Source organism: Pistacia vera, unplaced genomic scaffold (genome assembly GCF_008641045.1).
Source record: "Pistacia vera cultivar Batoury unplaced genomic scaffold, PisVer_v2 Contig140, whole genome shotgun sequence".
NCBI lineage: Eukaryota > Viridiplantae > Streptophyta > Magnoliopsida > Sapindales > Anacardiaceae > Pistacia > Pistacia vera.
In genome coordinates, this window is record NW_022195467.1 from 622,593 (window position 1) to 634,927 (window position 12,335).

General features: G+C 42.5%; 1 protein-coding gene across 1 annotated transcript; it reads right to left on the bottom strand.

The window, feature by feature from the left end:
* Nucleotides 1-5,145: 5,145 nt before the first annotated feature.
* LOC116123141 (FRIGIDA-like protein 4a) lies at nt 5,146-8,848 on the bottom strand. The gene is made up of 3 exons (XM_031408944.1): nt 7,855-8,848; nt 5,827-6,002; nt 5,146-5,727 (listed from the first exon to the last, which is right to left on the bottom strand). The coding sequence occupies exons 1-3, from the start codon at nt 8,696-8,698 to the stop codon at nt 5,146-5,148; spliced, it is 1,602 nt and encodes a 533-aa protein (XP_031264804.1). The 5' UTR covers nt 8,699-8,848.
* Between the last annotated feature and the right edge of the window lie 3,487 nt (nt 8,849-12,335).

Genomic DNA, 12,335 nt, shown 5'->3' on the forward strand with positions numbered 1-12,335 from the left:
CCTAAAGAGAGAAATGAAGAAGATATTACCGGTAGTGTTTGTGTGTTGTATTCCTTTCTGCCTTAATTTTCTGGCGTCATTACCAGAAGAACTCTCTGGAAGTGTGACCCAAAGCAACCGGTTGTCGTTTCGTTTGCAAAGCTGAAAACGACGTCGTAGTTATGATGTCATTTATTTCCACTTAACCTCATTTATTGTGAGAGTGGGACGAGAAACGCGCTTAAACGTCAATGATAATACTAAATTTACAGCTTCTCAACGTCAAATCCTGGCTACGATAAAAGAAAACGGGACAGTTATGGAGCTGAGTTTACTGGTAGAGTGGTAGTTAACTCTACTTGTCTCCTCTTCCTTATTAACCAAACAGGACAGTGACGTATTGTCCTTTTGTCACATTTTAACAAAAGCTTTTTACCATGACTTCACTGGTACTGCACCTCAGTGATGGATTGGACTGAATCTGGTGATGTGGCAAGAAATGCAATGACAAAATTCGAGAGTGGACCGACAGAGTTTATGGAAGCATGAATTGAGCTTATCTTCGATTTTGTCCCTATTATCACGTACTTATTCTTTGCTAAGTTCGCTACAGCCTTAACTCGTCGGAAATGATTAAGCAGCTAACGCTCACACAACTCACAGGCTCAAGTATAAAGAAAGAGAAATGTAAAGAAAATCTAAACTCTGTATGATGGAATTCAGTATGAACTTTACATGGTGGAGTTGGCTATTTATAGCTCAAGCTCCTCAAAATAAATGTGACTAAGCTACATAGGTGTCGAGCATTGGAGCGACCTTGGAAACGAAGGTGCTTAGTCGTCGAACTAGCTGCTGAGCGTTAACTTAGCTCTAAGTCTCTTCACCCTGAAGTATACTTAATGTGTAAGCAACGTGCAATGCTTGAGTCGGCAAGCAGGCTGTCTGACATTCTCACGCACCTAATGCTACGACGCCCTCGTCGCATTATCTTTGTAGCGCAAGATGAGTCTTGGAAATGCCACAATGAGTCTTCGGTCTCCAACTGGCTTCGGCATCAAGAAGTCCCTTCTATTGATGAAGTATTCCCGATAGTTTGGCACACCAGTCGACGAATAATTCTGTCGCAGTATTTCTTCAACTTCCTTATCAAAGGATGTTACAACGGCGTTGGTGCTGTTAAGAGACTCCTCGGGATGGCTCCTCTGGGTCTTCATGGAATGGCTTCAACAGACTTACATGAAAGACCGGGTGTATCTTCAGTTTCGGAGGAAGTGGAGTCGATACGAAACTTTGTCGATGGTTGTATCACTTGAAAGGGCCTTCATATTGTGCACGAGGCCTTTGTGCACCTTCCTTAATGTCTTGAACTGCTGGGGCAGTAGCTTTACGAGAACAAGATCACCGTCCTGGAAGTCAACGTGCCCTCTTTTCTTGTCAGCCCACTTTTTCATTCTATTCGCTGCTTTGTGTAGGGCTGCACGCGCAAGTTCGTATGTTCGTGCCAGAATTGGCTAACCTGAAGGCTGCAGGGCTCTTCCCATCATAGCGTGTGGCTAGGGAAAGAGTGTGGTTCGGTTGTTGTCCTATGATGATCTCGAAAGGACTTTTGTTGGTTGCCTCCTCCGCTGCAGTTAAATGAGATTGGGCTGTGTCAAAGAGCTTAGCCAATCCCTCTGGCTAGCGCTCACATAGTGCCACAAATATAGCTCTAACAATGCATTGACGCGTTCGTCTATCATCAGTTTGGGGATGAAAGTGGTCGAGAAGTTTAGGTTTAATCCTAGCATCTTGAATAACTCTGTCCAAATCTCCCGGTGAACCGAGGATCTCGATCACTGACTATGCTTGTCGGAATGTCCCATAACTTGATGATGTTACGGAAGAAAGACTTGGATGTTCCTCTGCTGTGCAATCGGTGGATGCAGGGATGAAAGTGGCAACTGCTAAATCTGTCTACAACGACTATGATGCTCCCGGATCCCTCGGACTTTGGCAACATGTGATGAAGTCTATGAGGGACACTCTCCCAATGGTCTCTCGGGCACGGGCAATGGTTGTTAGCAAGCCTACCGGTTGTTGTTGGCAGTACCTGTCTGTTGACAAACAAGGCACGTACGTACATACCCCAATGCTATCTGCATCCCAGGCCAATAGTAAGCAGATTTTAAGAGGCAAGGGGTGTGTCTCATACCTGGATGACCTGCCCACAAGGAGTCATGACACTCTTGATCAGTTCTTTCCTCAGATTGTCCCATCTCGGGAGTAAGAGCGGTTGCCTTTGGTGTAGAGTAAGCCTCGGTCAGCAAAACCTCCGAGTTTTCCCTTCTTTACCAAGGCAATGATATTCGAGTCATATCTCATGCTGGGTCCTGCTGATTCGGTCAGTCAATGAGCTTGTGACTTGACGATGCTAGCCAACTCGCATTGGCTTAGTGTCTTACCACCATATTGGTTTTGCTCGGCTGTACTCCAAAACATAATCAAACTCAGCAAGAAAGTCGCCATCGTGCTTGCTTCAGACTCAACTTCTTTGGGTCGAAAGTAGCTTGTGCGCGACGTTGTCTGTCAAGTAACAAACTGTGACCCAGCAAGGAGTGTCGCCATACTCTAAGGCAGGATATGATGGTTGTCATCTCTTTTCTTGACAGTGTAACGCGCTCGGTCTCATTGAGCTTCGACTCTCGTAAGAATCGGAGTGCCATTCTGCATGATACTCCCGATGACAAAGTCAGATGTGGTCTGTGTGCACTTCATATGGTTGAGTATGGTCTGGCAAGACAAGCACAGGTTCCTTGCTGATGCGCTTTCAAACTCCTCAAAGGGGGCTTGACACTCATCTAGACCAGTCCACGGCTTGCTCTTCTTGAGTAAGTCTATCAACGGGGCTGTTTGTGAGTAGCCTTTGATTAACCGGCGGTAGTAGTTTACTAATCAAAGAAGGATCGTAACTTCGACACTTTGGGGGGTGTTTCCCACTCTTGAATGGCCTGCATTTTGTTATCCTCCATCATAAGCTGCCCATCCCTAATCTTGTGACCAAGAAATTACCTCCGGCTTGGCGAAAGAGCATTTCTCTTTCTTGATATACAGCTGTTGTCCCGCAAGACTTGGAACACTTCCTGAGGTGCCGCATATGATCCTCCCAGGTTTTGCTCTACACCACTATGTATCTAGGTAGACGACCACGAACCGGTCGAGGTACAATGGAATATCTTATTCATCAAAGTGCAAAAGTGGGGTGCATTTGTTAGACAAATGGCATAACCAAAAATTCGTAAGACCCATACCTTGTAACTAGGTGGTCTTTGGCTCGTCGCCTTCGGCTATGCGCACTGATAGTGACCTGACCGCAGATCATTTGGGAAGTAGCAGCATGCCCTAGCTAATCGAAAAGATCGGCAACAAGGAATAAGATAGCTATTTTTAAGAGATACCTTGTTCAGTGCTCGGTAGTCTATGCACATGCGCAAGGAACCATCCTTCTTCCTTTGAACAGAATTGGTCCACCCAGGAGCTTTGGAGGGCTTGATGAACCTGCATCTAGGTAGTTCTCGTAACTGCTCCTTAGTCCGCAAGCTCGGTGGTGCCATACGGTAAGGACCCTCGGTAGGTGGCTTGGAGCCTGTTTCCAGCTCAATCTGATGGTCTACCTCCCTTCTAGGTGGTAGTTCTTTGGCAGTCGTTTGGTGAGACATCAATAAACTGCTCGAGTACTTGTGCTAACTCGGGGGCACTGCCTTCTGGCGGGATTGGCTCCTCGTGGTCATATTGCTTAAGGAGGGCCAAGTAGCTTTCCTTTCTCTTAAGCCTTCTTGAACTGCATAGCGAGAGTGTCGCTGTCTTCGCGCTTGGTTGTAGAGCGGCTAGTGGGCAACAACAAGCTTGCTTGTCCATGATACAAATGTGTTAGTTGACAGCAAGGGAAATGCCCTGACTTGTTCCATGAATTCTAAGCCAAGAACAACTTGGTAGTCATCCATCGTGCCATCGAGAAATCTAAGTAGCCGGACCCAGTTTCATCGTGGTTTGACATGCCGAGACACTCCCTGTATCGGTTGTGACCATGAGTTGACTGCCTTAATGTGCCTCCACCTCCTGAAGCCTTGATGTCTAGCCGACGTGCTTCACTTACTGAAATGAAGTTATGTGAAGCACCCGTTAACCATGGCTTTGGTGGCCTTCCCATTGTGGCCATATCAACATAGAGCAAACCCTTTGGCTTGGTTTGTTGGTGCGGACTGGCTTCATTTTCTAAAATTATATAAAAATTCAGATGGGAGCTTTTAAATTAATCACCCATAAAGTTTGTTATCAACAGATTTTGGTCATATACTGATAATAATAATCACGCATAAATTCGTATTTAGAAATGATCCAAGTAAGTTAAATTGTAAAATAAATTAATGTAGCCCAGAAGCCGGAAATAACAATAAGAGAAATTAGAGCCTAAAATTGCCTAACGGACCTATGGGCAGCAGGTTATGGGGTTAACCGCTTATATTTAAACCTGCCAACTAAAGGTTAATTAAATGAAAGGAAAAACGTATGAAATTAATTGAAGTGAACTGCTAAAAGACAATTCAGCAGTCTCTATTCTATTCATCGTCTGTATATTATATTACGATTGAGGATGGTCAAGATCTGGATTGGGTCAATAGCCGATACATGAAAAAAAGGAAGTGATTTGAATCTAGGATTTATGAAACAAACTTATTTAGCTTTAAGTTTAAATAAATAATCTGCAAAGATATTGATATGGTCGTTTGACGTATTGGAAGGTGAAAGAGTATTTGCTAAACCATTTTGCCTAAAACGCTTTAAGTTGTTTATTTATTTTGTTAAATTACAATCAGTGAGCAACTTGAATTAAATTTAAGTGAAAATGCCAGCAGTGCTTAGTTAGTCGGTCAAGTTTATCCAAATCCGTGAGCTTGACGAATTTCACAGAGAAAATAAGAAATCAGCATAGTCAAAATTTGAAAACGGGAATCAAATCCAGCTTCCAAACAAAATAATTAATAATGCCTCTATGGGGAATCTGAACCATTCCCACATTTAATTCCGTAGTAGTTGTAGTAATAAACAAACGAATCCAAAAATATAATGCCAACTACCAAAAATCTACAAAACAAAATGACTAATGGTCAGACTAGTGCTCCTTTCATACTATTGTGTATATGATGACGATTGGTAAGAGGACACTGGTGCAGAACTATAATCATACGCACCATACCCAGTTTGTGAACTATAAGAACCACTGGCTCTGAACCCAGCGGCACCTATATTGTCTACTGGGAGTGAGTAGTGCTGTTGAGGGATGGCGGCAGGACTTTGTGCGTGGGGCACACCATAAGTTGTTCCATATTGAGCAGCGGTAGCACCTTCATAGACAGTTTGGTTTGGATAGTTGTATGGGGTAGAAATAGAATATCTTGGTGCTGGGCTATGTGGTGTTGGGGGGGCTGGGTTCCTGCGGCCAAAAGATTGGTAAGCATTTGAAAACTTGGCTGCTTTAGCTGGCCGGAAGGCAGGTGGTCCACTGCTGCGGCTACTACTAGAACCATGGCCTCGCTTATTTTGGGGTTTGCTATTGGTTGCTGAACTCTTCTTTCTTTCTGCCTTGCTCTTTTCAAGCTGAGCAGCTCGCTTCCTTAAACTATCAACAGAGAACTCTGATTCAAGCTTATGGTCTTCTACGCATTTAATGATGGCTTTAATGGAATTCAATTCCACATTGCTTGATTCCTCCTGGAAGTACAATAGTTAATAGATACAAAGTAATCATAATATATTAATACTATTGCATGTAACGGTTAGTTCAAAAACAGAAGGTAAAAGTCCACATACCGTTGCCACATTGCTATAATTGCCATTCTTCAATATGGTTGTAGCATTCTTTTTTGAATTCCGGAGATAGGACTTGAGCAGCGAAACTGGAGGAAATCTTTCAGTTAAGCCAGATTCAGAAGCAAAATAAACCGCCTCTACCTCTTTACCACTCTTCACTAATTCATCAATTATATCTGTAAAATTCATAGATTTCTTCAATCAACTTGGCCAATTGATAAAATTCCGATACAATAGACAAATGCAACCAATCATAAAACAAAAGACCAGAGAATTCATGTTTTCGTTTAGTTCATCTTTTCTTAATGATAGCAGTTCCTTTTAGTTTTAAGCATTTTATATTATATTATCCCTCATGAGATAGTCTAGTTGGTTAGATTTCTTGTGGTGAACGAAAGAGTCTAGAGATAAAAATTCCCCTGCCAATTTCGAAGGTGGATCTGTTTAATTTGGGTTGTGATAGAAAAGGGGAAGATGGACCACATAGTAAAGAAAACAAAAAAATAAAAATAAAAATAAAAAATACTGGCTGAAGTTAAAAATTAATCCCACAGAAACAAAACATATATTATTATATTATATAAAGTAAACAGAGAGGGTGAAAGAGATGGAGATAGAAGTACCAATCAAATAGGGTAAAACAATTCATTCAGCCAACTCCAACAAACTTAGCATTGACACTGAACTAAGTTGAGTTAACAACAAATTAAAGTAAACTCTGAAACCCAATATCACATAGATCATTATTTTTCATATTATTTGGTTTTTGCCTCAAGTACACATATTACTTCTGAAAATATGAATCCTATAATCGGAAATAAAAAGACATGCTCAAAATATTGCAATGATCTACACCGTCAACACACATCTTTGATCTGTGGGGAGGATACAGAAGTAGATACCAAGTAACAAAAGAGGGTATAGAGACCACATAATGAGGTACATATTTTCCATTTATTTATTTAAAATCAGAGCAAATGCAACTTCACAAATAGCAAATGAGGGTCCTAGTTTCTAAAAATCAGACCTCTAAAAAATATTAAGATGTGTGGACTGTGAACTCATGCATATTTTGAGAAGGTATACAACATGAATTACAGAGTCACTACTTCTAAGATTATGTGGTAGTAAGAATTTGTCCATTCATATTGATGTTATACTGCAACTGAGAGAAAGGAAAAAGATCAGATATATATTTTCATATATGTGGGTACCATATTTGTATACATATATGCAAGCATGGGATGATATATACATTTGAAAGAGAACAAATTTGTGTATCTTCCCGAAATAAGAATTAGCTAAATGTTTCACCAGCTGCATTCATGACAGAAATTTTAAAGACAATGATAAGCTAAACATATATAAAGTCTCAGAGTACTACAAGACATCAGCAAGATGTAAAAATAGTTCTCACTTCACCAAATACCCTTCACAGTTGAAGGTAACAGAGGTAGTAAAGTAAATAACACCAATCCTAGTTCCAACTAAAGCTATAGCCATTCTTACTTCAAACCAACAATAAAATCATGAGGACAGCAATTTCTGCACGTTTTATATGATGCTACATGCATTCACATTAATACATGAATCACATATGCCAAAGTGGATATAATAGTGAGCCCATTATTTTCAATCTAAAGTACAAAGAAAATTTCAAAGAAAACACACTGTTGAAAACTCAATTTTCTGCTGCATCATTACATGGAATATCTAGGAAAGAATTTCCAAAACATGACCACTTTCACCAACAAATCAGGCAGAAGAAAATGCAACATTTTGCATTCAAATATGATTCTTAGGCTACTAAAAACACAAGAATATTGATACTCTCATCGGACTAGTAAACATAAAAAGATATCATATTCTCAGATTTGTCTACCTCATGAAATTTGAATAGCTACACTGTATTTCACAGTCATATAAAGAAAGTTTTCATCCTTTACAAGAAAACATAAATAGCAGTTTATAAAGAAATATGCATTTCACTCCACATAACTCTTTTCTTCAAAGTTATAAAGAACAAACCTCCCAATTTCTCGCCGAAACCTAAACATGCCGAAAGCTTGGCCATATCCCTTCTGGAGGCAAAATCCAAAACCAGTTTCCTAAGAAACTCATTATCAAACCTCGAACTCAACCCGAAACCCACCACCATTTGCAAAAACATAACAGCCTCCGCGGGACCCAATTCAGTATCAAACATTTGCTCCTTCCAGCTCTCCAAAATCCCCGCCGCTCTCTCCACCACGCTTCTCGCAAACTCGGGCCCCACAGCCTTTTTACCATTATTTCCTTCCGGAAACATGGCTTGAACCAGCATTCCACAAGCCCACCTTTTATCCGTAACCCCAACTTTATCCATCTTCTGAACTAAAAACTCCTCCACGGCGTCTAGGAGCAGTCTCGGTGGGTCCACGGACTCCGTAATTGCCCCAGAAATCTCAGCGCGCAACGACATGGATTCCTTTCGTTTGGAGATGATGAATTTTAATAGTCCAGAGAAGTCCATTTTACGACACAAGGACTTTAAGGTCTCGGATAGCTCGGTGGATTTGGCGGGTTTTTGAAAATCGGCCAAGGCGGCTTCTTTTTGGTCCTTGAGGAGAGCAATGGCGACTGACTCGCGTTCGGGGATTGAGTTCTCGCGTTGGCTGAGGGATTGTAGAGTTTCGCTGGAGGTGGATTCTAAAGAGAGGAATTTCGATTCTAGGGATTTGGACTTATGGGAAAGGGACTCTTGGAGGGAAGTGAAATGGTAGGTTAGGGTTTTAAATAACTGAGTGCATGAGGAAAGAATCGTTCTTTGTGCCTCCAAGTCGTCGAAGAATTGCTCCACTCTGTCTGTTTTGATCGACAACTCAGTCGCCATTATAAGAAACTTGAGTGAAAGCTTTAATGGTTTACACAAAAACCCTAAAGAGAAGAAATGAAGAGGATATTTACCGGTAGTGTTTGTTGTTTGTAATTCCTTTCTGCCTTAATTTTCTGGCGTCATTCTACCAGGAAGAACTCTCTGTGAAGTGTGACCCAAAGCAACGGTGTCGTTTCGTTTTGCAAAGCCTGAAAACGACGTCGTAGTTATGATGTCATTTATTTCCACTTTTAACCTCATTTATTGTGAGAGTGGGACGATGAAACGCGCTTAAACGTCAATGATAATACTTAAATTTTACAGCTTCTCAAACGTTAAATCTTAACCGATAAAAGAAGATGGGACAGTTATGGAGCTGAGTTTACTGGTAGAGTGGCAGTTAACTCTACTTTTCTCCTATTAACCATCACAGAGAGACAGTGACGTATTGTCCTTTTTGTCACATTTTAACAAAAGCTTTTTACCATGACTTCACTGGTACTGCACCTCAGTGATGGATTGAGCTGAATCTGGTAGATGTGGCAAGAAATGCAATGACAAAATTCGAGAGTGGACCGACAGAGTTTATGGAAGCATGAATTGAGCTTAATCTTCGATTTTGTCCCTATTATCACGTACTTAACTTCTTTGCTAAGTTCGTACAGCCTTAACTCGTCGGAAATGAGTTAAGCAGCCTAACGCTCACACAAACTCACAGGCTCAAAGTATATAAATGAAAGAGAAATGTAAAGAAAATCTAAACTCTGTATTGATGGAATTCAAGTTATGAACTTTACATGGTGGAGTTGGCTATTTATAGGCTCAAGCTCCTCAAATAAATGTGACTAAGCTACATAGGTGTCGAGCATTGGAGCGACCTTGGAAACGAAGGTGCTTAGTCGTCGAACCTAGCTGCTGAGTCGTTAACTTAGCTCTTAAGTCTGCTTCACCCTGAAGTATACTTAATCTGTAAGCAACGTGCAGCATGCTTGAGTCGGCAAGCAGGCTGGTCGTGACATTCTCCCGCACCTAATGCTACGACGCCCTCGTCGCATTATCTTTGTAGCGCAAGATTGAGTCTTGGAAATGCCACAATGAGTCTTCGGTCTCCCAACTGGCTTCGGCATCAAGAAGTCCCTTCTATTTGATGAAGTATTCCCGATAGTTTGGCACACCACGTCGACGAATAATTCTGTCAGCAAGTATTTCTTCAACTTCCTTATCAAAGGATGTTACAACGGCTGTTGGTGCTCGTTTAGAGACTCCTCGGGATGGCTCCTCTGGGTCTTCATGGAATGGCTTCAACAAGCTTACATGAAAGACCGGGTGTATCTTCAGTTTCGGAGGAAGTGGAGTCGATACGAAACTTTGTCGATGCGTTGTATCACTTGAAAGGGCCCTTCATATTTGTGCACGAGGCCTTTGTGCACCTTCCTTAATGTCTTGAACTGCTGGGGCAGTAGCTTTACGAGAACAAGATCACCGTCCTGGAAGTCAACGTGCCTTCTTTTCTTGTCAGCCCACTTTTTCATTCTATTCGCTGCTTTGTGTAGGGCTGCACGAGCAAGTTCAGTCTGTTCGTGCCAAGACTTGGCTAACCTGAAGGCTGCAGGGCTCTTCCCATCATAGCGTGTGGCTAGGGAAAGAGGTGTGTTCGGTTGTTGTCCTATGATGATCTCGAAAGGACTTTTGTTGGTTGCCTCGCTCCGCTGCAAGTTAAATGAGAATTGGGCTGTGTCAAAGAGCTTAGTCCAATCCCTCTGGCTAGCGCTCACATAGTGCCACAAATATAGCTCTAACAATGCATTGACGCGTTCGGTCTAATCATCAGTTTGGGGATGAAAGCTGGTCGAGAAGTCTAGGTTTAATCCTAGCATCTTGAATAACTCTGTCCAAAATCTCCCGGTGAACCGAGGATCTCGATCACTGACTATGCTTGTCGGAATGTCCCATAACTTGATGATGTTACGGAAGAAAAGCTTGGATGTTTCCTCTGCTGTGCAATCGGTGGATGCAGGGATGAAAGTGGCATACTTGCTAAATCTGTCTACAACGACTATGATGCTCCCGGATCCCTCGGACTTTGGCAAACATGTGATGAAGTCTATTGAGACACTCTCCCATGGTCTCTCGGGCACGGGCAATGGTTGTAGCAAGCCTACCGGTTGTTGTTGCAGTACCTTGTCTTGTTGACAAACAAGGCACGTACGTACATACCCCTCAATGCTATCCTGCATCCCAGGCCAATAGTAAGCAGATTTTAAGAGAGCAAGGGTGTGTCTCATACCTGGATGACCTGCCCACAAGGAGTCATGACACTCCTTGATCAGTTCTTTCCTCAGATTGTCCCATCTCGGGATGTAGAGGCGGTTGCCTTTGGTGTAGAGTAAGCCGTCGGTCAGCCAAAACCTCCGAGTTTTCCCTTCTTCTACCAAGGCAATGATATTTCGAGTCAATATCTCATGCTGGAGTCCCTGCTTGATTCGGTCAGTCAATGAGCTTGTGACTTGACTGATGCTAGCCAACTCGGCATTGCGGCTTAGTGTATCTACCACCATATTGGTTTTGCTCGGCTTGTACTCCAAAACATAATCAAACTCAGCAAGAAAGTCCTGCCATCGTGCTTGCTTCAGACTCAACTTCTTTTGGGTCTGAAAGTAGCTTGTCGCGACGTTGTCTGTCAAAGTAACAAACTTGGACCCAAGCAAGTAGTGTCGCCATACTCTAAGGCAATGGATGATGGTTGTCATCTCTTTTTCTTGCACAGTGTAACGCCGCTCGGTCTCATTGAGCTTTCGACTCTCGTAAGCAATCGGATGCCCATTCTGCATGAGTACTCCCCCGATGACAAAGTCAGATGTGTCTGTGTGCACTTCATATGGTTGAGTATGGTCTGGCAAGACAAGCACAGGTTCCTTGCTGATTGCAGCTTTCAACTCCTCAAAGGTGGCTTGACACTCATTAGACCAGTCCCACGGCTTGCTCTTCTTGAGTAAGTCTATCAACGGGGCTGCCTTTGTTGAGTAGCCTTTGATAAACCGGCGGTAGTAGTTTACTAATCCAAGGAAGGATCGTAACTTCGACACTTTGGTGGGTGTTTCCCACTCTTGAATGGCCTGCATTTTGTTATCCTCCATCATAAGCTGCCCATCCCTAATCTTGTGACCCAAGAACATTACCTCCGGCTTGGCGAAAGAGCATTTCTCTTTCTTGATATACAGCTTGTTGTCCCGCAAGACTTGGAACACTTCCCTGAGGTGCCGCATATGATCCTCCCAGGTTTTGCTCTACACCACTATGTCATCTAGGTAGACGACCACGAACCGGTCGAGGTACGAATGGAATATCTTATTCATCAAAGTGCAAAAAGTGGCTGGTGCATTTGTTAGACCAAATGGCATAACCAAAAATTCGTAAGACCCATACCTTGTAACATAGGTGGTCTTTGGCTCGTCGCCTTCGGCTATGCGCACTTGATAGTGACCTGACCGCAGATCCAGTTTGGTGAAGTAGCAGGCATGCCCTAGCTAATCGAAAAGATCGGCAATCAAAGGAATAAGATAGCTATTTTTAAGAGATACCTTGTTCAGTGCTCGGTAGTCTATGCACATGCGCAAGGAACCATCCTTCTTCCTTTGAAACAGAATTGGTCCAC

Bases quoted from the DNA above. Each gene is read 5' to 3' on its own strand.
- LOC116123141 (XM_031408944.1), bottom strand. From the start codon at position 8,698: ATGGCGACTGAGTTGTCGATCAAAACAGACAGAGTGGAGCAATTCTTC. The intron at 6,003-7,854 runs GTTTGTTCTTTA...TGAATTTTACAG, and splicing joins TTTCGGCGAGAAATTGGGAG to ATATAATTGATGAATTAGTG. The intron at 5,728-5,826 runs GTATGTGGACTT...TTGTACTTCCAG, and splicing joins ATTATAGCAATGTGGCAACG to GAGGAATCAAGCAATGTGGA.